At 38.9% G+C, this 24,325-nt stretch overlaps 1 protein-coding gene across 4 annotated transcripts; it reads right to left on the bottom strand.

Annotated features, from left to right (window-relative positions):
- Nucleotides 1–289: 289 nt before the first annotated feature.
- On the bottom strand, nucleotides 290–23,231 carry SYPL1 (synaptophysin like 1). 4 transcript variants are annotated; one of them, XM_064374563.1, is made up of 6 exons: nucleotides 23,078–23,231; nucleotides 22,268–22,345; nucleotides 9,129–9,253; nucleotides 7,659–7,866; nucleotides 2,746–2,934; nucleotides 290–1,728 (listed from the first exon to the last, which is right to left on the bottom strand). In XM_064374563.1, the coding sequence occupies exons 1-6, from the start codon at nucleotides 23,144–23,146 to the stop codon at nucleotides 1,594–1,596; spliced, it is 804 nt and encodes a 267-aa protein (XP_064230633.1). In that variant the 5' UTR covers nucleotides 23,147–23,231; the 3' UTR covers nucleotides 290–1,593. The 4 variants fall into 4 exon arrangements, with proteins under 4 accessions (XP_064230633.1, XP_021528846.1, XP_064230619.1 ...); XM_021673171.2 differs by lacking the exon at nucleotides 22,268–22,345 and having other exon boundaries at nucleotides 23,078–23,229; XM_064374549.1 differs by lacking the exon at nucleotides 23,078–23,231 and having other exon boundaries at nucleotides 22,284–22,304.
- Nucleotides 23,232–24,325: the final 1,094 nt, after the last annotated feature.

The following is a 24,325-nucleotide window of genomic DNA, read 5'->3' as shown; positions in this document are numbered from 1 at the left end:
AGTTTGGTTGCAGAACATACACTCTTAATCAGGAATCTTTGCTAGTTAGACAATTAATGAGAAAAGATGTATCAGGAAAACTTAATCTGAGAGTTAAAAATAAGTATTTTCTAAATGAGGTTGGAAGAAAAAAGGATAGAACCAGAGTCTCCAAAGCATTTCTGTCTGTTTTATTCCTTGCCAGACATTGAGACTGTGATTCTATTTCCTGTTTTGAAAATCAGTTCCGTTCTGCACGGCTCAATGCCTTTAAGATGAAGGTTTCTTTGTAATATTAACAATCAGTGCACTCTTTCTTTCAACACCTTTATTAAGTTGGTTGCAAAAAAGATATACATTCTCATATTGACAATTCTTATCATGAATAAAAGCATCAAAAATAAGGCAATCGCAAGATGTGCTTCACATATAAACAACAATCATGTTGTAAGAATAAGAAACCTGAATCCCTGTACAACAAAAAGATTAGGAAGCAAAATGTGAATAAGCTTGTATTCAGAATATACCTATTTGTGGGTGCAAAGACAATACACTCATTATATAACTCACTTAGGTTCCTTTATGATGCATAATTCCTTAATCATTCATTTGTGAAACAAGAATGAATATTAAGAAACATGAAACCCAACTGCATTTATTTTCACAATATCAATGCTGAACTCAAAATAGCAACTTCATTAACTCTCAATGGTAAATTTCAAACCTGGAAAGCAATCTTAATTTTTTTAACCCTGTGAATTGGGTCCGCAAAAAAAGATGAATTCTTTTACTCTACTTACAAAGAGGCTGGGTCTCAGCCTGCACTTAAACAGCATGAGCAACAAAGGACAGGAAACAAATATCACCAAGAGTAATGCCCATACATAGAAAAATATCTAATTGAGCCACGTTCTTTCTACTTACATAGCAAGCCTATTAAACCACTAGAAGATCGTATCTCATGCAACAAATTTACTGAATTAACTACACATCTATCAGAAATTTCCAAATCCCTGCTCCCAACACAATTTTAGTACACCTATTAAGTACCACGGGTCATTTAGAAAAACAGAAAAAAATATATCCCAAGTCTTTGCAATTAAAAAAATCATAACATAAACAATGTTAGATATTAATTTTGAACTAAATATGTTTTTCCTAAATGCAATTTATGTAATCAAGGCTTTTTGAGCAAAGACAGGTCTTAGCTATATGATCTGTACAAACTTACAGTAGTGTATATTCCAAATAAAGATTTTTTCTTCCTACTATGGTATGACAATATAACTGTTTTCTGAATGAAGATACAAGTTAAGGCTTAAGGTGTAAACACTTTAGAAGGCAAACAGCTTAGTGAAAAAATTACTATTCATTAAAAAATGTGTATCATCTCATAATAGGACCCTGAACTTTCAAATTTACATGTGAGAATACATTTACATCTTAAATTTCTAGGAAAGGCACAGGCTTTATGTAAAAAAGCAGCAAAATTTTAAACCCACCAATATATTGACAAAGCCATTACTTTTATTAGAAACAAATAATGCTTCTCCAGATGTTGGCAACACGTCATAGTATCAACATATACTTCATACAGTGTATTTCTCCCTTTAATTATATTCCAGCAGGAGGTGGAATACCTCCTTGGCTATGTGGGGCAGACGTATTTGATGGACTGTGTAGGCTAGTCTCCTTGTACACAAACCAAGCATTTCCTCCCCAAAGTATCATATTCAGAAAGCCAAAGATCTATGAAAGAGAAAAATAAATATGAAAACCAAATACCTACTCATAAAAATTCATGCCCTACTTAAAAATCTCATTTTCTTTAAATATTTAACATTCTTAGGCAGTATACCATTCTTTCACTTAAACTTTAATACTACACACAATGTGAAATAAAGACTATATTTCAGTGTACAAAATGTGGTTATATAATGACTTATTCCCAATGAAATAAGGCTAAGTCTCTAAATCTGTAACATATAAAATCATGGCTAAGAGATTTAGCTATTCTTATGAATGTTTTCACTTTTCTCCCATTTAGAATGATTATCAACTGCTCGTGTACCTTTTCCTATTTACCTCTTATCATCCCCATCCTACCATCTCTTCTACTCCAATCCAACAGTTGTAGCCAGAAAAAAAGAGGAGTCACACAACTTTGCTTCCCATCCCACATGAGTCAACCTCAAAGAAATTAATCTTCCTGGCCAGGTGCAGTGGCTCATGCCTGTAATCCCAGCACTTACAGAGGCTGAAGTGGGTGGATCACTTGAGGTCAGGGGTTAGAGACCAACCTGGCCAAAATGGCAAAACCCCCTCTCTACTAAAAATACAAAAGAATTAGCCAGGAGTGATTGCAAATGCCTGTAATCCCAGCTACTCAGGAGACCTAGGCAAGAGAATCACTTGAACTCAGGAGGCAGAGGTTGCAGTGAGTCAAGATTATGATACTGCTCTCCAGCCTGGGCGACAGAGTGAAACTCCATCTCAAAAAAAAAAAACAAAACCAAAATTAATCTTCCCAGATATAAATCTGACTAGATGAAAGAAAGTCTCAGAGATGAATAAAATCATAATCTTGGTAACAGGTAATACTTTTTTAAAACAAACTTTTCTTCACTAAACGCTACATTGTAACTAGAACTCAGATAGTTGAGTAAAAATGAAAACCATCCAGAGATTTACTGAAAGCTGTTGCTTTCTTGAATTACTAGTACTTTAAACAAATATAAAAATGATTTATAAATAATGCATACATACCACAGATACATTTAGGGATCCCATACTGGTCACAGAGCCAAAGTAACACAGCACTTCTTTCTTCTTACAAGGCAAAAGTTCCTGAACAATATTGTGACCGGTAGCTATTTTAATATCTGTCAGAGCTTTAGCCCAGGCTGAAGTGCTCACCAACCACAAAAAAGTGGCAACAAGAGTAACAACAAAGTCCTAAAGCAAAAATCAGTATGAGTTAATAATGAACAATTAATTTTAATCTAAATTTCAAATCCATGACAAAGAAACTGAGATTACATTCAACCTTATGGTACTGAGAAATGGCCTTCATGATATACTTTATTAAAACAGTCAGCATAGTAAAGATTGTTGCTGGTGTTACAAGCACAGTGCCTGAGTTACAACAGTAAATAAGACTCAGTCATCTGGATCCTCAGAAGTCTAAGATTTTCACACTAGAAACCAAAGTTTTATAGAGCCTTCAACATAAACTTACATCAGCCACTTACTCCCAGGATCATAACTTAGACCTTGTCATCACCAATAACTGTATCTATCCCTCCATACTCTGTTTCGATCATCCCATTTTCCCAAAACACCTTTTTCCAGCTGACTCTCTCTGGCACCCCAATCCTAAAACTCCTTTAGCTCCACTAAGACTTACAATCTGATCCTACTGCTTTTTTACTGTCTCACGACTTCACTAATGTCCTCACTTCTTTTAATCAATTTCTATTCTAAGGTCCTTTGTTATCATCCCTTGCATATACTCTCAACTCCCTTATCCCTCTTCTGCAAAACTCTAACTTTATTTAAATTGAATTCTCCATTAGATGTATAACAAAATGGTGAAAAACCCACATCAGAATGGTTCTCTCTTTTAAATTTCCTAACCACAAATTGTAAAAATGCTCATTATATTAAGAAAAAGGCAACAACAAAAATCTCCCTAGGTACCTTATCACTATTAACTCTGTATTGAATTCTCTACTATTTATTACTAAGAATGGGATGGTTTTAATATTTTAGAATAAATGGTTCTAATGGATGATTTTAATACTTTAGGTCATAAGTTCAATCTTGTTTGATCTTCCTTCAAATTAATGACTAGGGTAGGAATACTACAAAATTTTTATCTTTTGGATGCTACATATGCTAAACATACGCGTACACTCAAGGATAGAAGCTCTTATATATCTGCAGCAAAAATCCACTTTGATGGCTTAAGGCATGACATTCTTATATTTCAAAAGCAGGAACTTTTCTGAAAATGATCACAAAGTAGTTCTAGGGTGAAGGAACATGGGGGGAATTCTGGTCCCTGCAGACAGTATTTGGTCAAAAGACTAGAAATATCATGGCTTATATTTTCTGCACTGTGGAAGTACTCCCCTTTTTACTGCTGTACAGAATGGGTTTTGGAGCTTATCACAGAAGCATTTTGTTTTTTAAATAAACCAGATTAGTTATTTTGCCAGCCACCTTTTAGTCACTTATTAAGTTGATGCAAAAGTTAGTGCAGTTTTTGCCATTTAATGACAAAAATCACAATTATTTTTGCACCAAACTAATATTTAGGATAAATACCAGTGAACTCTTATGAGATACAGAAGCTATGCTATATAGCTTGCCCACTTGGTCAAGACAACACTGAATGAATACTTAGGATTAGAGGACCAAAAAACAACAATTACTAATTACACAAACATGGAAGTATGTGCATTTTGCATCTGAGCTCTCTGCTACTTGTCCTTTTAAAAAAACCTAGATCAAAGAGAAAAGGGTAAAATATTACAGCTTGTATTTTCTTCACTGTGGAAGTACTCTTTTTACTGCTGTACATCTGCTATACATTCCTCCTGCAGGTAGACATTTTCTAAACAGTTGCTAGAAATACAATGTCTTTTAGAAAACTGATGAGTAACATAGGTTATATCGCATGTTAAATAATTTCTCTTTACGGTAAAGTTCACAGCTTCAATCGATATATGTCAAACTCTCCTAATTTTCAGGTATTTTCTTCCTTCCAATTTCTTGTTTTTCTTTTTTCTGGTTGTGCTCTTATAACCACTTTGATGGCTTGAGGCATGACATTATTATATTTCAAAAGCAGAAACTTTTCTGAAAATGATGCACAAAGTAACCCTAAGTGAAGGAACATGGGGGGAATTCTGGTCCCTGCAGACAGTATTTGGTCTACTCAGGACTCTAGTCACACTGCACTCTAAGTGAACGGTGCCACCTGGAGCTCTGCAATGCACAACCTACAGCTTCCTGGAGCAGCTCTACTCCTACTACCCCAGCGATTCACAATATGATTCATAATTTTTAGAATTTCAGATATTCTAATTTCGTTTGGATTAATTTTCTGGTATTCCCAATTTTCCACATTGCCTTGAAACCTTAAACTCCTGCTACTTAACAACCAAAAAAGTGCTATATTTACTTCAAAAGAGAATTGACATAAATTTAAAACTTCATAATTGAAATGCTACTAGAAACACCTTAGTACAGAATTGAGAATTTCGCTAAAAAGAGCTTGTCCTCATTAATAGTACCTAAAAATTAATGTCATATTTGGCTATATCTTAAATTTTGGGTATCTCAAAATGGAATCTTCCTCTGTCACCCAGGCTGGACTGCAATGGTATGATCTCGGCTCACTGTAACCTCCATCTCCCATGTTCAAGAAATTCTCCTGCCTCAGCCTTCCAAGTAGCTGGGATTACAGGTGGCCACCACCATGCCCCGCTAATTTTTGTATTTTTAGCAGAGATGGGGGTTTCACCATGTTATCCAGGCTGGTCTTGAACTCCTGAACCTCCTGTAGTGATCCTGCCCACCTCGGCCTTCCAAAGTGCCGGGACTACAGATGTGACCCACTGTGCCCTGCCTCTCAAAGAAAAAGTTTTAAATATTTTTATGGTTAAATTAGAAGTAGAATTGAAAATAAAATTTAGAAGCGAGACTTTTCCAGACAAGAAGCACCCATTACATCTTATAACAATAAAAACCTACTTAAAGAACCAATTCTGGATTATCTCTTTATATGACCACTAATTGGTCATTCTGAGGTGGAAAATTACTTTTGACTTTTCTGAATAATACAATTAGATCAGTTTTATAGTTTTATCAGACAGAAAAACCACCTACAAAAATGGACCTGAATGCTGCTTTAAAAACTGTAGTATTTAAAAAATTTTACTAGACAAAATATGAGAAATAAAGGGCATACTGATTTAATAAAAAAATTTGTTGGGATAATGACAAAATGGTAAGAAACGGCTTCTAGTTATAAAGAATTTTAATAAAATATAATTATCTATAAGATCATTCTAGTTCCCTTTTAAATAAAATTTGAAAAGTCTGCAGAAGACATAGCTTCCTAACATGTATGTTGAATAAGCACTGAAAATTAAAACAGTTGATACCTATTTAACAACTGAGAAGTATTTTATGAAAACCACTAATTTTCTTATGTCTCCTATGACATAAGAAAGAGAATAAATCTGAATGATAAAAGACTGTTGTATTACTTACTTACCATTTGCATTCTTATGATCCAGCAGCAAAAATTAAAAATAAATAAGTAAATAAAACTTGCAATCTTATTTAACAATCTTTTATATTTAAATAGCCTTCCCATTAAAGTAACTTCACAAATAATTGGCAGAGGTATTTTCTCATATATATGAATGACCAGTATCACACATAAAAAACACTTCTCTTCTCCCTTTAAGTCACTAATAACTGACTTTGTAGTTACTCTTTTATAGTGGAGGTGTAGCTTAAAATCATTATTTATCTCCGGATTTGCCACCAATAATCCAGGGCAGATTCTACTAACTAAATCTCAGAGAATATTTCTAGCTCAGTAGGCTCTAAAGCCAAGAAAAGTATCAGGATTTCAAATCTAAGTCCTTTGTTGATACCTCAAAGATTCAAAATGAGTTCATGGTTGCCACTAATGCTGAGTATAAGAATTATCTGGGTCTGATTTTAAATTAAGGAGTTCAGGGATATAGAACAGTAATCAACATACTTCTTTTGAAAAGAGCCAAATAGCAAATATTTGTTATCTCTGTTACAATTACTCAACTTTACCACTGCAGTATGAAAGCAGCCACAATGTATAAATGATTGTGTATGGCTGAGTTCCAAAAAAAAACCTTTATTTAAAAAAACACCAGGCTCAGTGGCCACACCTATAACCCCCAGCACTTTGGTAGGCCAAGGCAGGCCGATCATTTGAGTCCAGGAGTTTGAGACCAGCCTGGGAAACATGGTGAAACTCTGTCTTTATTAAAAATATACAAAAAGTAGCTGAGTATGGTGGCTTGTGTCTGTAGTCCCAGCTACTAAGGAGGATCATTTGAGCCCAGGAGGTTGAGGCTGCAGCAAGCCAAGATGGTGCCACAGCATTCCAACCTGGGTGACAGAGCAAGACCTTGTCTCAAAAAGTAAATACATAAATAAAGAAGTAAAAATAAAAAATAAGACAAGTGACTTTTAGGACACAGTTTGCAAACCCATGATACAGATAATTAAGCTCAATAAATTTTGTAGAAGTATAAAGTGGGCCTTTAGAGAAAGAAAAAAGGTAAGAAGCAGAAACAGTTACAAGACTATGTTGTGATCAGTAATTCTTCAAATTAAAAGAATTAATTTTGACTTAATTTTTTTTTTTGCTATTTGTAACCTGATGTACTTTATTACATATCTGAGTTTTTTTCAAGTTAAAATAGAGTTAAAAAAAGAAACTTTCCTTATAGTGCAAATAGGCTAAAAAAAATTGGATTAAACTTAATGGAAGAAAGCTCAACCTCGTGGCAAACATAGGCCAACATATGCTGAACTGGCCACATTAAGCATTTTTATTTCCAGTAAAGAAAACCTACATTTAATTTATACAAATTCCTAAAAAAGTGATTACTTACAATCATAGGAAGTTTACGACTATCCAGATATAGGCTCGTGTAGCCAACATAAAGCAGAAGGGCAGCAATGCAGTACAGGAACACAAAGACAGCAAAGGTAACATAGAATTGTGCAGAAGAAGAGTAATCGCCTATGAGGACAAGACTTTTCCAATTTACATCACATACGTTTACACCTGGAGGTGGCTGAAATGATGCCTCATTTAACCTATTAAAATAAATGTATGAATTACTGGACTTTTCCCAACAGAGACAGAAACATTTAAGCAAAACATGGAAGTGATATTTCAAATAATATTCCCCAAGTATATTAAAAACATTCATTTGGGAAAAATGTAAAATTCAAATATATTTAAGTAAACTGACATTTTCATAATAAATGTATATGTTATACCTGGTATTGGTTTATGACATATTGAATATAGACTGAATTAAATACTTTTATACCCAGATACTATCTTCCTGCAGTAAAAAATTAGCCAGTTAGGAGGGATTATACCAAACAGTTCACACTTTGAGACATCATATTCCATTGTGGGAGGCAGAGTATGTGTGACTAGCCCCAAGAGAGCCAATTACAACAATGACTCACATTTTAACCCTGAATCAATTAGTTGCTAATAATAAATATTGCCCGTCATTTTTCCCATTCATAAACTGCAAAAAATTTATCATTAAAGAGGCTGTAACAGCTCCTTTTATGAGAAGCGTCCAGGAGAAGGGATACAAGATAGAGAGGGTTTGATGATTACTAACCACTTGTTATCTGACTTATCTTTAATATGGCGATTTTATTTAATCATCAAAACAGCCTTACAAGATAATATATCCAATTATTGGACCAAAAAACTGAGTCCTAGGTCAAGTAAGTTAAGTTAGTAAGTGAAAGATTCCCACCCTGGCTTAAACATAGGACATATTCAATAAACTTTTCAATGGATACTGATGTCAAACAAGACTTCACAGATGAAATATTCATTTTACTTAAAGAGTAAGAAAGTATGGCTTTATGCTAATGATGAAATATAGAAGCTCTTTTCTTTATATACATATATGTCTTAAAACTATATAAAGACATTAACATTCAGCAATTGCAAAAAACATCGAGAATCTGGATTTTTCTAAGTTACATTAGGGCTTCTCATACTAAGGTGATAGAACAGTCTCTATTTTGCTTAATTTTTAAATTTCCTATCCTCTGTTAGAACAAAATTATCAAGGCAACATCACATTGTTATAAAACTTTAAACGCTTACTCTCACTTTCTGTACTATTTTGTCACAGACCAGGAGATGTTTGCAGACAGGCATGGGTCTGTGTACCACCCTTTGGGAGGTAATGATCCCTTACAAATGAGCACACAATCTAAAATATTTTCTACCCCCCACAATCAATAAATTACTGGAAATCTTAGTAACTCAGTGTGAAAGTAAAAAGAGTTGTGAAACCATAAAAAGAAACATAACTCACCTGAATGGATAACCAAAAACAGCTGTAATAGTTTTATTCTCAGTAACTGTGGGAGGACAACTCGCTTGAATTTCTGTTTGGCCCTTAAAACCTCCACAGGTGGCAAAAGCAAAGATAGAAGCAAGCTATACAAAGTAAGATGAAAAAAGACAAAAGAAAAAAAACATAAGCATTACTACACCCCAAACAAGGGTCAATAAAACTGTAAGCACACTGATTATTAAAGATTGGCTCACTAAAATTTTAGAAATTTTTCTTTTTTTGAGACAGAGTTTCTGTCACCCAGGCTGGAGTACACTGGCATGATCAGGGCTCACTGCAGCCTTCACCTCCCAGGCTCAAGTGATCCTCCCACCTCAGCACCCCAAGCAGCTGGATCACAGGTGTACATTACCACACCTGGCTTATTTCATTTGATTGTTTTCAATTTTAGTAGAGACGAGGCCTCACTATGTTGCCCAGGCTGGAGTGCAGTAGCACAATCTTGGGTCACTGCAACCTCCGCCTGCTGGGTTCAAGTGATTCTTCTGCCTCAGCCTCCCGAGTAGCTGGGATTACAGGCATCTGCCACTGTGCCAGGCTAATTTTTTTGTAGGCTTTAATAGAGACGGGGTTTCACCATTTTGGCCAGGCTGGTCTTGAACTCCTGACCTCGTGATCTACCCACCTCGGGCTCCCAAAGTGCTGGGATTACAGGTGTGAGCTACCGTGCCTGGCTAGAAATTCTTAAACACAAACTAAGATGGTAAAAGACAATAAAACATTCATTTGCAAACCTCAACAAATATGATTGTATTTTTCTGAATATAATATAGAAATGAATGTACCAGCCCATATGACAATTCATTTGCTCATACTTTAGTGTATCTACTAAATATTAGTATGAAATACAGAGGGAGACTCATTTATTAGTATCAAAATCAAAAGGGGTGAATTGGAAGTATTTTTATTTGGAACCTAAGTTACCAGTAATTTGTAAAGCCAAGAGGTTGTAAGCAGAGAAGAGACACTACTTCATGAGCCTGTTAAGCCTCCCTTGTGGGTACTGCCAGGTCTCACAAAGTTGTTGGAAACTTATTTCCCTAATCATGCATATATTTTAAAAAATGTAATGAAATTCTCTCAAATACTATCTAAAACACAAAAAAAAACCTGGAAGTAACCTAAATGTTGATAGGGAATCAAACTATAATTCATCCATTCATTCATGCAATGAAACATTATATAGCCATTAAAATGTTGGAGATTAACACCACAGAAAGTGTTCATTACATATAAAGTAGGTTTAAACAACAAAAACTAGAAAGGTTATGCATCAAAATTTTAACACTGGTCACCTCTCAAAGGAAGATAAAAAATAATTCCTTTTTATTTTTGTACTTGTAAATTTTCTACAAAACAACATAAGCAAGCAAAAAACTCCAGATACGCTGTTAAAGTCCAAGAGCTCAATCTTTCAGCAAATGGTGATGATTCTATTTTCAAAATACATTTGGAATCTGACCACCTGTACTGCCTCCTGATCTGAACTACCATCACCTCTTGCCTGGATTTTGCGCTAACAGCCTTCTAAATGATCTCTCTGCTTCTGTCCTTGCCCCAGCTTCAGTCTGTTATCAACACAACAGCCAAGACAATCTTTTAAAATGTTGTCCTTTGCTCAAAGCCCTCCATTGGCTTTTAAGCTCTCTATGAATAAAAACCAAAGTTCATATAAAGGCCTGCAAGATCCTTTCTTCCCTTGTATTTCTGACCTCATGTTGCTACTTTTTTCTTTACCTAATCTGTATACACAAACTGGTTTCCATGCAATACCTTTAATGACATGGGATACACTCTTCCTTCAGGGCCTTTGCACTGGCTATTTCCTCTGCCTGGAACACATGGTTCACTTCCTCACGTCCACAGCTTCCTGTTCCAGTATGACCTTCTCAGACAGGACTTCCCCTCACCACGCTATATCGTACAACAGCATCCCCCATCCCACACTACCTATTCCCTCTACTCTCTGCTCTATTTCTCCTCCGTTCTAATTACCACGGTTTGGCACAGCACTTAATTTGTTTGTCTGTCTTTCCCTACAATAGAAACTTGAAGAGACTTGGTTTTGTTCAAGGTCACACACACTCAGCAAGCAGTAGTAGATAAAACTCAATGAAGATTTGATATCAAACCTTCACTTGATATAATGCTTCCCATGGATTATTCCAGGGCCTTGAATTTTGTAGGCCATAATTCAAATCATAATAATTGTCAAGTTTTTTTTTTTCACCCCACCACAAGGAAGAAATACATGAAAAGAATTTGGTTACAGATACGAAGAGTCTGAGGGAATATCCAACACATAGTTAGGGGTCTTAACTGTTAAGAGGTGATTCCTGGTTTTTACAGGAATTCAAAATGTGTAAAAATAACTTTCCTTGGAAAATGTGTCATTATTTATACTAAATAATGTCTTAGGTTTTAAAAAAAAAGAGGTAAAGAGAGAAGAATCGATATTCTCTTAGAATGAATATGCATTAATACACAGAGTGAAAACAAAAGGCCACAAAATGAGTCTTGGGCATATATCCACATTTAGATTAGAAAAAAAAAAAGAGAGATACACAAATTGAACAAATGGAGCAGAATAAAGAGGTAAAGCGGCCAGGAAAAGACTAGTGTATATAAGACAAATTGTATCTAACAGAATTGATCTGTAGATCACAGAGGAAAGGAATTGGTGGTTTTAAAGGTATGCCCACAAACTCTGATACAACTCACATCAAGAGGTGGAGCTTGATTTCCCTTCCCTTGAGTGTGAACTAAACAGTGACATGCTTCTGCAGAATAGAACACGGTCTGCAGAAGAAATGGAATGTCTTTTCTGAGACTCAGTTATGAAAAGATTGCAACCTTTATTTCTTTTTTTGAGATGGAGTCTCTCTCTGTCGCCCAGGCTGGAGTGCAATGGCTTGATCTTGGCTCACTGCAACCTCCACCTCCCAGGTTCAAGCAATTCTCCTGCCTCAGCCTCCTGAGTAGTTGGGATTACAGGCACCTGCCACTATGCCTGGCTAATTTTTGTATTTTTAGTAGAGACAGGGTTTCACCATGTTGGCCAGCATGGTCTCCATCTCTTGACCTTGTGATCTGCCCGCTCGGCCTCCCAAAGTGCTGGGATTACAGGCTTGAGCCACTGTGCCTGGCCAAAGATTGCAACTTCTGTCTTCCTTTCTCACTCTCTTGAACTTTCTCATTCTCTGGGGGAAGCCAGCTGCCATGTTGGAAGGATACTCAGGCAACTTTTAGAGACTCAACTTTTAGAGGACTGCCAGTAACCACATAACTGAGCTTGGAAGGGGATCCTCTGAGGCTTGCCAACAGTCATGAGAATGAGCTGGAGGCCCTGAGATAACAGCAACCCCAACCAACAGCTTGACTGAAACCTTATGGGTGACCCTAAGCCCAAACCACATAGCTAAGCTGCTCCCAGATTCCTGACCCAGAGAAAAATGGATGAGAAGATAAAGGTCTGTTGTTTTAAACTGCTAAGCTTGGGGTAGTTTGTTATATAGCAATAGATAATACAAAGAAGCTGTTCAGTAAATGGTCCAGATGAGCTGCAGACAAAAGTAAAAAGTCTTTAAAAAATTTAAAAACAATATAAAAGAAAACCTGTGACCACATGAAAAGGAAGAATTTAAGATTTTTTTGTAAAAAAGAACCATAAATTCAGCTACAGAAAAAATCTTTTAATCAAGTCAGCTGTTGAATATAAAACAAGCTACCAACTAGATGGACATGTTTGTAATAAACATGATGTCACAAAGGATTTACTAGTATATAGATCTAAGAGAAACCCTCGCTCACATGTACTAAGAGAGGTATTAGAATGTTCATAAAAAGGGGGGAGGGGAAAAGTAACAGTAAAATGGATAAAACACCATAGTATATTCTTAAAATGGGAAGTTATATGGCAAAAAAGATAGAATTATAGCTGCCTACATCAACATAGATGAATCATAGAAACCTAATGCTGAGTTAAAACAAAAACTATGTTGCATGTGACTACTTAGAGCATAAAACCATTTTTTTAAAAAGTTCTGTTTACCTGCCTATATCACACCTGACCCATTTTCATTCAGGCCCTCACCATTTTTCACTGGGACTAATCCAAAAGACTCTTCCTCTCATTTCCAATTTCATTCCAATTGATACTCATCCTCTAAAATGTGGGCTCTACAGCTGCAGTACCCTGTAATACTACTTGTGACTCTTAAACACTTGACATGTCACTAATCTAAATTGATATGTACTCTAACTGCAAAATACACACTAGATTTTGAAGATTTAGTATGAAAAGGATGTAAAATACCTCATTAATAATTTTTATATTGACTACTTGTTCAAACAATAATCTGGATAGATTGGGTTAAGTAAAATGTCTTGTTAAAATGACGGCTGGGCACGGTGGCTCACATTTGTAATCCCAGCACTTTGGGAGGCCGAGGAGGGCAGATCACGAGGTCAGGAGTTCCAGACCAGCCTGGCCAATGTAGTGAAACCTCGTCTCTACTAAAAATACAAAAAATTAGCTGGGCGTGGTGGTGGGCACCTGTAGTCCCAGCAACTTGGGAGGCTAAGGCAGGAGAATCGTTTGAACCCGGGAGACGGCAGTTGCGACGGGCGGAGACTGTGCCACTGTATTCCAGCCTAGGTGAAAGAGCGAGACTCTGCCTCAAAAAAAAAAAAAAAAAATTTCACCTGTTTCCTCTTACATTTTAGTGGGTTAACAGAACACTGAAAATTACTATGTGGCTTCCATTTTGGTTCCCATTTTATTTTTTTGTACTGGACAGAGCTAGTTTAGAATGATGTCACACTGATCTGAAAAAAAAATCTGATGATATCCGTCCCATTTAAAGGAATTTCCTCAATGGTTTTTCAACCTAAATTAAACAAACAAACAAACAAAACAACACTTAAACTTCTTAATTTGGCATAAAAAGCATGGCTGATCTATACTCAAGTTTATCTTTCTGGATAGATTTATCTGCACTATATTCACTGCCAGGTACTGTACCATTCTGTCACATTGTACTGCTTGCTGTTCTTGAAACATAGCATATATTTATGTCTTAGACATATATGCTTCTTCTGCTGGGAATGCCGCCTGTCTCTAATTAGCTTATTTTTTAAGGTCCTATCCAATTCCTTGTGGTAGAACTCATGATTCTTCTCTTGAGCTATCATAGACATTAACTCTGTTATATATGAACTCTACTATAGGCATTTTTCTAGTGTAACTTGCCTTATAAAAAATAAAATGAGGCCGGGTGCAGTGGTTTATGCCTGTTATCCCAGCACTTTGGGAGGCCAGGGCAGGAAGATTGCTTGAGCCCAGAAGTTCAACACCAGCTTCGCCAACACAGTGAGACTGTCTTAAAAAAAAAAAAATTAAAAAATTCAAAGGAAAAATGAATTACCTAATACAAAGAGTAGCAAATAAATGGCACATTACACTACCGCTTGTTGCTTTTTTTTTTTTTTAGTTGGGACTCTCACTCTGTCGCCATGCTGGAGTGCAGTGGTGCAATCTTGGCTCACTGCAATTTTGGCCTCCTGGGTTCAAGTGATTCTCCTGCCTCAGCCTCCCGACTAGCTGGGACTACAGGCACACTCACCACTACTCCCAGCTAATTTTTATATTTTAGTAGAGATGGGTTTCACCATGTTGGCTAGGATGGTCTCGATCTCTTGACCTCTTGATCCACCCACCTCGGCTTCCCAAAGTGCTGGGATTACAGGCGTGAGCCACAGCGCCCAGTCAGTTAGACTGTCATGTTTTTGCACCTGGTCTTGTTTAGGATTTTCAATGACTAGCTAGCAGAAAACCTGGCACATAGCAAATGCTCACTAAATAACTTCTTGAGGAGAAATTAATTTCCAATAACTTACAAATAAAACCATATTTGAATCTTACATAACTATCATTTTAAAGCTTTTTGTTATAAGGATAAATAAATACCATGACAGCAATTCTGGTCTTTATCTTATACAAAAAAGGGACAAAAGCACATATTTTATATTAAAGCACAAAATTTTCTAAGGGTAGAATGTCCAACTATCTAACTTCTTCCTATATTCTACTGCTATTTTGATCTAGATTCGAAGTTATATACTGGCAGCCTGTTGGTAAAACCTGGCCTGCAAGTGTATTTGTATGGCCTTTCTAGTATTACAAAAAAATGTGAATTTGTTGTCACTGTTTTAATATCAGGATATCACACATAAAAATTTGGATTTCCTGCTTTTCCTGAGTGTGTGTGGGAAAACCGAAGAACAGCAACATCAGACCCACATTCTCATGAAGCAACAATCAGAACTGAGTGACAGATGTCACTTATGGCAAAGCATGTGCTTTCCAGGTTATCTCCTTCTCTATTTTCTTATCAGCCCTCAGGATGCGTGGTAGTTGCCAGTAATCACCAATATACTATTGTTTTTCTTCCAAACATCTTGCTTCACTCATTTACTTTAGAGGGTGGTTCCTATGACCATTTCAGTTTCTAACCCTAGTCTAAAATGACAAAGTACTAGTGTTCTGATTTGTATTTTCTGGCCACTTTTGAAATTCATTTTCCAATACACTCCTACCCCATGAAGAATGACTGAAACTACTGACATAAAATTCTATCTGCAGAGTAACTAGTAAGACTCCAGGGGCAGGGTGACAGTAAGCTTCTTTTTAGGTCAGAAACATTACTTGTTAATCATACAGCTTCAAGTAACCAGAGAAACAGTCCCACATACATCTCTGCCCACCAGACCCACACTAGATGACCACCATGGCAGATCTTATTCAGAGATCTGTAACATCAGAGTGAATATTACAGCCTGGTTTTCTAGAGCACTAGTCTCCAAATTAGACTGGAGTAATCAATTAACTGGTATACAAGAATATATAAACTTCTATTTATATCTACTTTTAGACTTAACGAATTGAAGCTTTATTGCAATTAATATACCACTGAAACTGATGCTGGGCGTGGACATCAGAAGGTCACATGTCAGTCAGTATAGCATGCTGGGTATCCTGAAGGTCAGGGGAATCTCATACACAGAAGGACTGACAGTGATAACCTCACTTATTTCACTTTTAGTGGTCATGCATTACAATGTGAATGGGCCTGGGTTTATGAAATAAATTGTCTCGTTTTAACCAAACTCTTAACCTTCACAAAATCGACCTATGGGTTTAATATATCTTCAAAGAAACTATACATTGGTAACATACACACTTATGTATAAAAAAGGAAAATGGAAGCATTCATACTCTATATATACTCTATAACTATATTCATCAGCCTCATTACAATGTAAAAACATACTGCTTAATCAGATCACAAGAAGGTGGCAAAACAATCAGAAATTATCAGAATAGTGTCTGAAACAATACTATGATTTAACATACTAGGATTTAAAAATATAAACAAAATTTGCACTGAGTATATAATACACCTTAAGATACTAACTGACATAGTAAAACATGCATCTAACTTTTAGATGGCTGTATCCATAAAATTTTGCACTAATAGGAGTTCATGATAAAAAAGGACTCTGGAGGCTGGGTGCAGTGGCTCATCTCAGCATTTTGGGAGGCCAAGGCAGGAGGATCACTTGAGCTCAGGAGTTCGAGACTGGCCTGGGTGACATGGTGGACTCTGTCCCTAAAAAAAAATAAAAGTAGCTGGGTGTGGTGGTGTGCACCTGTAGTCCCAGCTACACAGGAAGCTGAAGTGGGAGGAAGGCTTGAGCCTGGGGAAGTCAAGGCTGCAATTAGTTATGATCCTGCCACTGCACTGCAGCCTGGGTGACAGAGTGAAACCCTATCTCGAAATAAATAAATAAATAAATAAAATTTAAACAGTTTGGAGACCTGACTCCTATTGCTAGGCCATGCTCATTCTGAGGATTCTACTAGAGAATATAAGTATTCACCTGGTTTATGAGTGTTGTTTACATGTTTCTAGTTGCAGGATCGTCACTGCTATTTAGTTCCATCATTAATCTGAAACCATCTACTTAAAATCTCTTTCTGTCCAAGGTTTAGTTTATCAAAGTGACATGACTGAAATCTTCAAAAATAGATATAAAAGCATATTATATATGAGTGTTTACATGCAAAACAAATGTATACTGGTTTTACTAAATCAAATGACCATTCAGTACTTAAAATGAACTATTATTAACACATTTGCCTTTACAATCAAAAGATTAGATGCCCAAGGTATTGATTTTTTTTCTTTTCGAGATGGAGTTTTGCTCTTGTTGCCAGGCTGGCTTGCAGTGGCATGATCTCGGCTCACTGCAACCTCCGCCTCCTGGGTTCAAGCAATTCTCCTGAGAAGTCTCCTGAGTAGCTGCGATTACAGGTATGTGCCACCACACCCAGTTAATGCTGTATTTTTTGTAGGGACAGGTTGCTCCATGTTGGTCAGGCTGGTCTTGAACTCCTGACCTCAGGTGATCCGCCCACTTTGGCCTCCCAAAGTGCTGGGATTACAGACATGAGCCACTGCGCCCAGCCCAAGGTATTGATTTTTATGAGTCAAAGTCTAAAATGTTTACTAAAGTTATTAATTTAAAAAAATGTATTGTTTTTTGTCCAGGCATGGTGGCTTATGCTTGTAATCCCAGCACTTTGGGAGGCTTAAGTGGGTGGATCACGAGGTCAGGAGATTGAGACCATCCTGGCTGACGTGGTGAAATCCTGTCTCTACTAAAAATACAAAAATTAGCTGGGCATGGTGGCTTGCACCTGTAGTCCCAGCTATTTGGGAGGCAGAGGTTGCAGTAAGCCAACATCAGGCCACTGCACTCCAGCCTGGTGACAGGATGAGACTGTATCAGAAAAAAAAGTATTGTTTTTGATGCTGCTTTTTTCAGTTTATTTCCACTGGGGAAAAAGTCAGTTGAAAAGTGCTTTAGTTTCGCTCTATCTCCCTTTGCTTCTAATGTACAATAGTAGAAAATTCTAAATAGCCTGCCAAGATAATTCTATAACCCTTAAAAATTTGGATTTTGGCCAAGTGCGGTGTGGCTCACGCCTATAATCCCAGCACTTTGGGAGGCTGAGGTGGATGGATTGTCTGAGGTCAGGAGTTTGAGACCAGCCTGGCTAACATGGTGAAACCCTGTCTCTACTAAAATCACAAAAATTAGCCAGGTGAGGTGGCGGATACCTGTAGTTACAGCTACTCGGGAGGCTGAGGCAGGAGAATCGCTGGAACCTGGGAGGAGGAGGTTGCAGTAAGCTGAGACCATGCCACTGCACTCCAGCCTGGGCAACAGAGAGAGACTCTGTCTCTAAATAAATAAATATCATTTTCCAATTGTTCTACTATTTTCATGTCTTTTAGAGTGAATCAGTATCCTGATTGTTGATCTGGCTGGCTGTCTTGAAGTAAGCCTGTCACTTTGTGGAAAACTGATAGCGTTTGTTGCCACTGATGTAATTTGAGTTTTTAAGTAAAAGTTAAGTTTTCTTTATGTGTTTTAGGATGTTTGATATAGGCTCAACTTGACTGTCCCCTCCTGCTTCTATCCCTGTCTAGTGGCTTTATGGTCATGGTCATTTCTGCTTGGTCTTCTGAGTCCCCTAGTCCACAAACACCACACCTTATGATGGAACCCCCAAACCACCAACATAAGGGAATTCAAGTTATCACAGATCTAGACCTTAAGCCTGCAAGTAGATTGGTCCAGGTCTTGAGTGGCTATATATATCTCTTTATTTCTAAACTTTTTTTTTTTTTTTTTTTTTGAGATGGCGTCTCGCTCTGTCACCCAGGCTGGAGTGCAGTGGCGCAATCTCGGCTCACTACAACCTCTGCCTCCTGGGTTCTATTTCTACACTTTTAAGTACTCAGCTCTAAGTCAGTCATAAATTCAGACAGTCAATTCAACTTTCTCCAGATTTATTAATAGTTACCAAATTTGGGAATAGTCCTTCTCCCTGCCATATTTTCTGTTCTGTTTCTGGTCCCCAGTGATGTTTACCTCATCAACTCTTTTTTTTTTTTTTTGAGACGGAGTCTCGCTCTTGTTACCCAGGCTGGAGTGCAATGGCGCGATCTCCGCTCACCGCAACCTCCGCCTCCTGGGTTCAGGCAATTCTCCTGCCTCAGCCTCCTGAGTAGCTGGGATTACAGGCACGCGCCACCGTGCCCAGCTAATTTTTTTGTATTAATAGAGACGGGGTTTCACAATGTTGACCAGGATGGTCTCGATCTCTCGACCTCGTGATCCACCCGCCTCGGCCTCCCAAAGTGCTGGGATTACAGGCTTGAGCCACCGCGCCCGGCCCCTCATCAACTCTTAATGTGTGGTCTGTGGACCCCTGAAAGCTCCCAAGGCTCTTTCAGGAGTTCATGAAGGTAAAACATTTTCATAACAATACTAAGACATTATTTGCCTTTTACACTGTGTTGACATTTGTACTGATGAAGCAGATACACTGGTAGGGAAAACTGGGGGGCTTGGTAAGAATCAGCAAGAATACCAAACTCTATTTCACTGCCACACACTTGCAGTTAAAAAAAAAAACAGAACAAAAAACACACCCCAGTTTTACTTAAGAATGTCTGATGAGGCTGGGTGCAGTGGCACACGCCTGTAATCCCAGCACTTTGGGAGGCTAAGGCAGGCGGATCATGAGGTCAGGAGATCGAGACCATCCTGCCAGCATGGTGAAACCCTGGCTCTACTAAAAATACAAAAATTAGCCAGGTGTGGTGGTGGAGGTCTGTAATCCCAGCTACTTGGGGAGGCTGAGGCACAACTGCTTGAACCTGGGAGGCAGGGGTTGTGTGAGCAGAGATCGTGCCACTGTATTCCAGCCTGGTGACAGAGCGAGACTCCATCTCAAAAAAAAAAAAAAAATCTGATGAAGGAGTAAAAATTTTATTAAACTTTGATCCTTGTGTTCTCTTAATAGTATGATAAAATGGGACATGCAAATAGAGTTTTGTTGCATACAAATACAATGGTTGTCTCCAGAGAAAGCATTTAAGCAACTGAGTTGTAAGCTGAACTAGCCCCACTTTTTTTCGTTAACCACCAAATTTCTCCGATCTTCACAGTCAAATAGCTGTTTATGCTCACTGTCTTCACTTTCTTATCACACATTCATTCAGCCTACTACAATCTGGCTTTTTGATTTTACTGAAACTGCTCTTGCTAAAGCCATCAATAGTCTGATTAGTAAAAGCAAGGGACACATTTTAGTCCTTATTTTACTTAACCATTTTGCACCTAATGTTTTGGGGCTCTCTTTTCTTGAAATTCTAATAGCGATGCCAAAGCATTATTTCTCTCCATTTCCTAACCATTCCTTCTCTCCTCTGCAGGCAGATAGCTGCTGAATCTGCAGCCCAAACATATTTTAAATTCTCGATCCATATATACAACTGTATCCTATAGGATACCTCCAAACGATCTAAAGAGACCAGACTCAATCCATTTGAAACCTTATTTGACCTTCCACAAAAATCTGCTCCTCCTACTCTTAATGACATACCTTGAATAAGATGCTAATGGCAACCAAGTCAGAAAGACCACAGTCATCTTAGGGTCCTCCCTCTTCTTTACCTTCCAAATATATTCTAATTTGTAAACCCCTTTAGTCAATCCCTTTAGTCCTGCTGAAACTAATTTTAGGCCCCCATAATTCCTCAATCAACAGATTTCTCTTCCTCCAATTCTGACCTTTCCAATCCATCCTCTACACTGCTAATAAAATGAAAATTTCTAAAAGGCAAATCTAATCATATTATTGACTTGTTTAAAGCTTTAAGTAAGTTCCTATCATTTATGGCAGGGATTCTGGGCTTGAGTGGAAATGATCCAATAAACACTCCAACATTCTGTACCCTGTACATAGGCATTTTCCTAAGGAAAGGGCCCAGATTTCCAAAGATTAACCCTAGAAGCAGCCAAGCTCTTTGAAATCTTCTCAAAATAATCTCAAACCATACTTTCTCACCCAGTATATATTCCAACCAACGCCCAGTTTCTTTAAGTTCTCATACAGGGTTATACTGCTTCAATGTTTCCTAACCCTGAATATAAGATTCCTTCTGCCTAGAAGGCCATTCCCCAAGTAAACCAGTACCCATCCTTCAAGTCGTCTTTTATCTATGAAGTCCTCCCTAGTACCTCCAAGCAAATGATCTCTTCCTCATTTCATCTACTATTCTTTGCATACACCTTTATTATAGTTTATTACTTGGCATTTTTATATTTTTTTCATGCCCTTCATCCTTAATAGATCATGAGGAAAAGACCATGTTTTATTCATCTTGGTATGCTAGTGTGTAGCACAGAGCTGGTATAAAATAGTCAAATATTTATCGAATAAATATTTACCACACCATTAACAATATGTAGTCTTTTCATAAAAGACTCTCCTGTGCAGTAACAAGCTGTTCAAACTGAAAGTGGTATTTCCGTAAGGCGCTTAAAAAGTGATATTTTTTCAAAATACATCAGAATACGAATTAATTTATCACTAGTGCTTGAAATATTAAGGAAAAAAACTAAGTCTATAGTTGTTTAAAAACTTGACAAATAATATAAGCACAGATGTAAACAACTGCCTCTTCATTTAAGTGGAAGTCTAAATTGCTAGTTATAAATTTAATTATAATCCTCAGTGAGACTAAATCTACTAGATATAAGACTGTCTTAACGTTTATATTTGATTAGCCTCGTTGCGATTTTCCTCTTGCAATTTTGAAATGCTTAAATAATGGTTTTTTCCTTATACTTAAATCTGGACTTAGGTTTAAAAAACTCAAGTACATATGCGTCTTTGAAGTAGACATTTGTGTGAAGTCATCACCACTTCAGTTTTCAGAAAACACACACAATGTTGAGTGAATGGTGAAACCGCCTAACCCGTTGGGCAGTTACAGTGGTCTAAGTAGGAAATCACATTAGGTACCCATCAGAGAAACTGAGTTTCTATGTTGCTTTTAAAAACATCCTCGGTAGGTTATTTAAAACAGGAAATTAGAAGTTCTTCTTCACCACTCTATCACTAAAAGGTGAAAAAGCTATGGATGTAAATGTTGCTGTCTATAAACACAACTTGCCTGTACAAATACGTACTGGGCCACGAAGTTTGAAAGAAGCCTGCAGTACCCGGTATATTCACCAACTCCTCCAAGTGACTGATCATTGCCAAGGTCGAATTAATAAGTGTTCCTTGATGTTAATGATTGTGAGTGTTCTCAGGAAAGGACTAAAAGCTGACTTTCTAAGCAGGATGTTGCTTGGAAATACCCAAAACAAACACGATGTCCATTCCAAACGTGTTAGTGAACCGAACTGACTCGGTGCGTTTTGTTAAAAGGCCTTTCCTTCGTTTTCCTGGCCCACGGTTTATTTTTTACTATTTTTAACTAGGAGCCCATCTGAAAAACAAGTTAAGAACGGAATGCTCGCCAAATCACGTCTTCAAGACAAAATCGGTTACCCAGGGAGCCGGACCTCGAGTGGGTACCGGCAGGGACGCAGCCGCTGAGCCTCTCCGCAGAGAGCGACGCCGGCCGCCGGGTTCGGTTAGACCGCAGCAGGAAGTTTTCCCTTCCTCTGCGGGAGGCAGTGGAGCCAAGGGGAAATTTGAACTCTCACCCCACGGGGGCACCCAGAGGGGAGCTCCGGCGTGGGAGGGTGGCTCCCCAGGAGCCAGGCGGTCGAGGAACTCGTGATTCGACGCCTGCCGCGGCGTCTCCGCCCCGCGCGGGCCCAGGCCGCGGCCTCCCTGCCCTCCCTGCCGTCCACTCCCGTCCCGGGGCGGCGGCCTCAAAGGCCGCAGAGCAGGGCTGCGTCCGGGCTCGCAATCCCCCGCCGAGGCGCCGCGCAGAGCCGCAGCTGGCTTGGCCGGTGCTGGCTGCACTCACCCACTCGAGGACCTTGATGAAGCCGAGCGGCTCCTTGAGCGGGTTGAGGTTGATCTGGAAGCCGGACATCCTCTGAGGGAAGGAGGGAGAGAAAGTCAGGACGACGGGGCGGAGAAGGAGGGGACCGACAAGACCCGAGCAGCTGGGCGGCGAGGAAGGGCAGGCGGGGCGCGCGCGCGGGCCGGGCTCGGAGGCGGGCCCGGGCGGTTGCGGGGCGGGGCGGGGCGGAGCGGCGGCCGTTGAGCCGCAGGCTGAGGCGTTGGGGCGGAGACGGAGAGGGGCGGCGGGGGAGGTGAGGGGCGGGCCGGGGCGGGGACAGGGAGGCTCCTCCTCAGGCCGCACCTGGCCGAGTCGACTGATCCGCTGGCGAACCAAGTAGAAGTTAGGCGCCATGCTGCTTGCGCCGCGCCCACTTCCCTGCGGTCCAGCCCTTGGCGCTCGGTCACTCCCTGCGCACGCGTGGGCTCCTCTGGCCCGCGCCGCGCTTCCGGCCCCGCGTGGCTGCGGAGCTCCCTGGCCTGGGGGGCGCCAGCGCTGTCCTCAGAGAAACCCTTAGTGATCCCGAGCTCACCACAGCTGAACTCACTACACCCAAGCCGACCTCTCCTTCCCCCGTTTTCCTTCACAGATCTCAACTTTTATATGAATTTATAATGTATTGGTACAGATGTAGCCGTGTTTCAAGGCATGTGTTAGGGGCCTTTGATTAAAATGGTGGAAAGTTACTAGGAAACAACAGACTTATGGCGATCATGCTGTAGGGCACCTGGGAAGTGTGAATCACCAAACCATTCCTACACAAGTTAGGTTGATTTTCAAAGTTATCATCGCAGCCGTGGTTGAAAGATGAAGAAAGGTTATACCTAAAAAAAGAGGCGTGGCCGGACAGGCCCTCGGTTACCTACACTTTCACCTCTTCTACCCGGTCTGTCATCGTTGGTATCTTTCTTCAAGAAGCTGACGCCTTTAAGATTCGGCTTAAGTGATATTTTCCTCCTGGCACCCAGTTACAGGAGCCCCAAGGTAGTGTGATCTCCTTGCTCACTTCCTCAATACCTGGAAAGTTCCTGGACAGCTGGAATGCGGCATATTCGTACATATGAAAAACCAGCTTCCAAGTACTTACCTGAATTTCCAAGCACGAATGTGGCTTAGCAGATTACCTGCCACTGAGGTTATTCCGTCATAGTTGACAACTGTTATTGAACATCCTGCTAGTAAGCGAACCCTTTCTCTTTCGAGACCAAT

Source organism: Aotus nancymaae, unplaced genomic scaffold (assembly GCF_030222135.1).
Source record: "Aotus nancymaae isolate 86718 unplaced genomic scaffold, 86718_ANA_hifiasm-v0.15.2.pri h1tg000002l, whole genome shotgun sequence".
NCBI classification, from domain to species: domain Eukaryota; kingdom Metazoa; phylum Chordata; class Mammalia; order Primates; family Aotidae; genus Aotus; species Aotus nancymaae.
This window is presented reverse-complemented; position numbering and strand designations above follow the sequence as displayed.

Coding starts and splice junctions, on each gene's coding strand:
- SYPL1 (XM_064374563.1), bottom strand. CDS start 23,146: ATGTCCGGCTTCCAGATCAACCTCAACCCGCTCAAGGAGCCGCTCGGC. Junction 9,254..22,267: donor CCCAGTACGTATTTGTACAG/GCAAGTTGTGTT, acceptor TACTTTGTATAG/CTTGCTTCTATCTTTGCTTT. Junction 1,729..2,745: donor GATCCCTAAATGTATCTGTG/GTATGTATGCAT, acceptor TCTCTTTCATAG/ATCTTTGGCTTTCTGAATAT.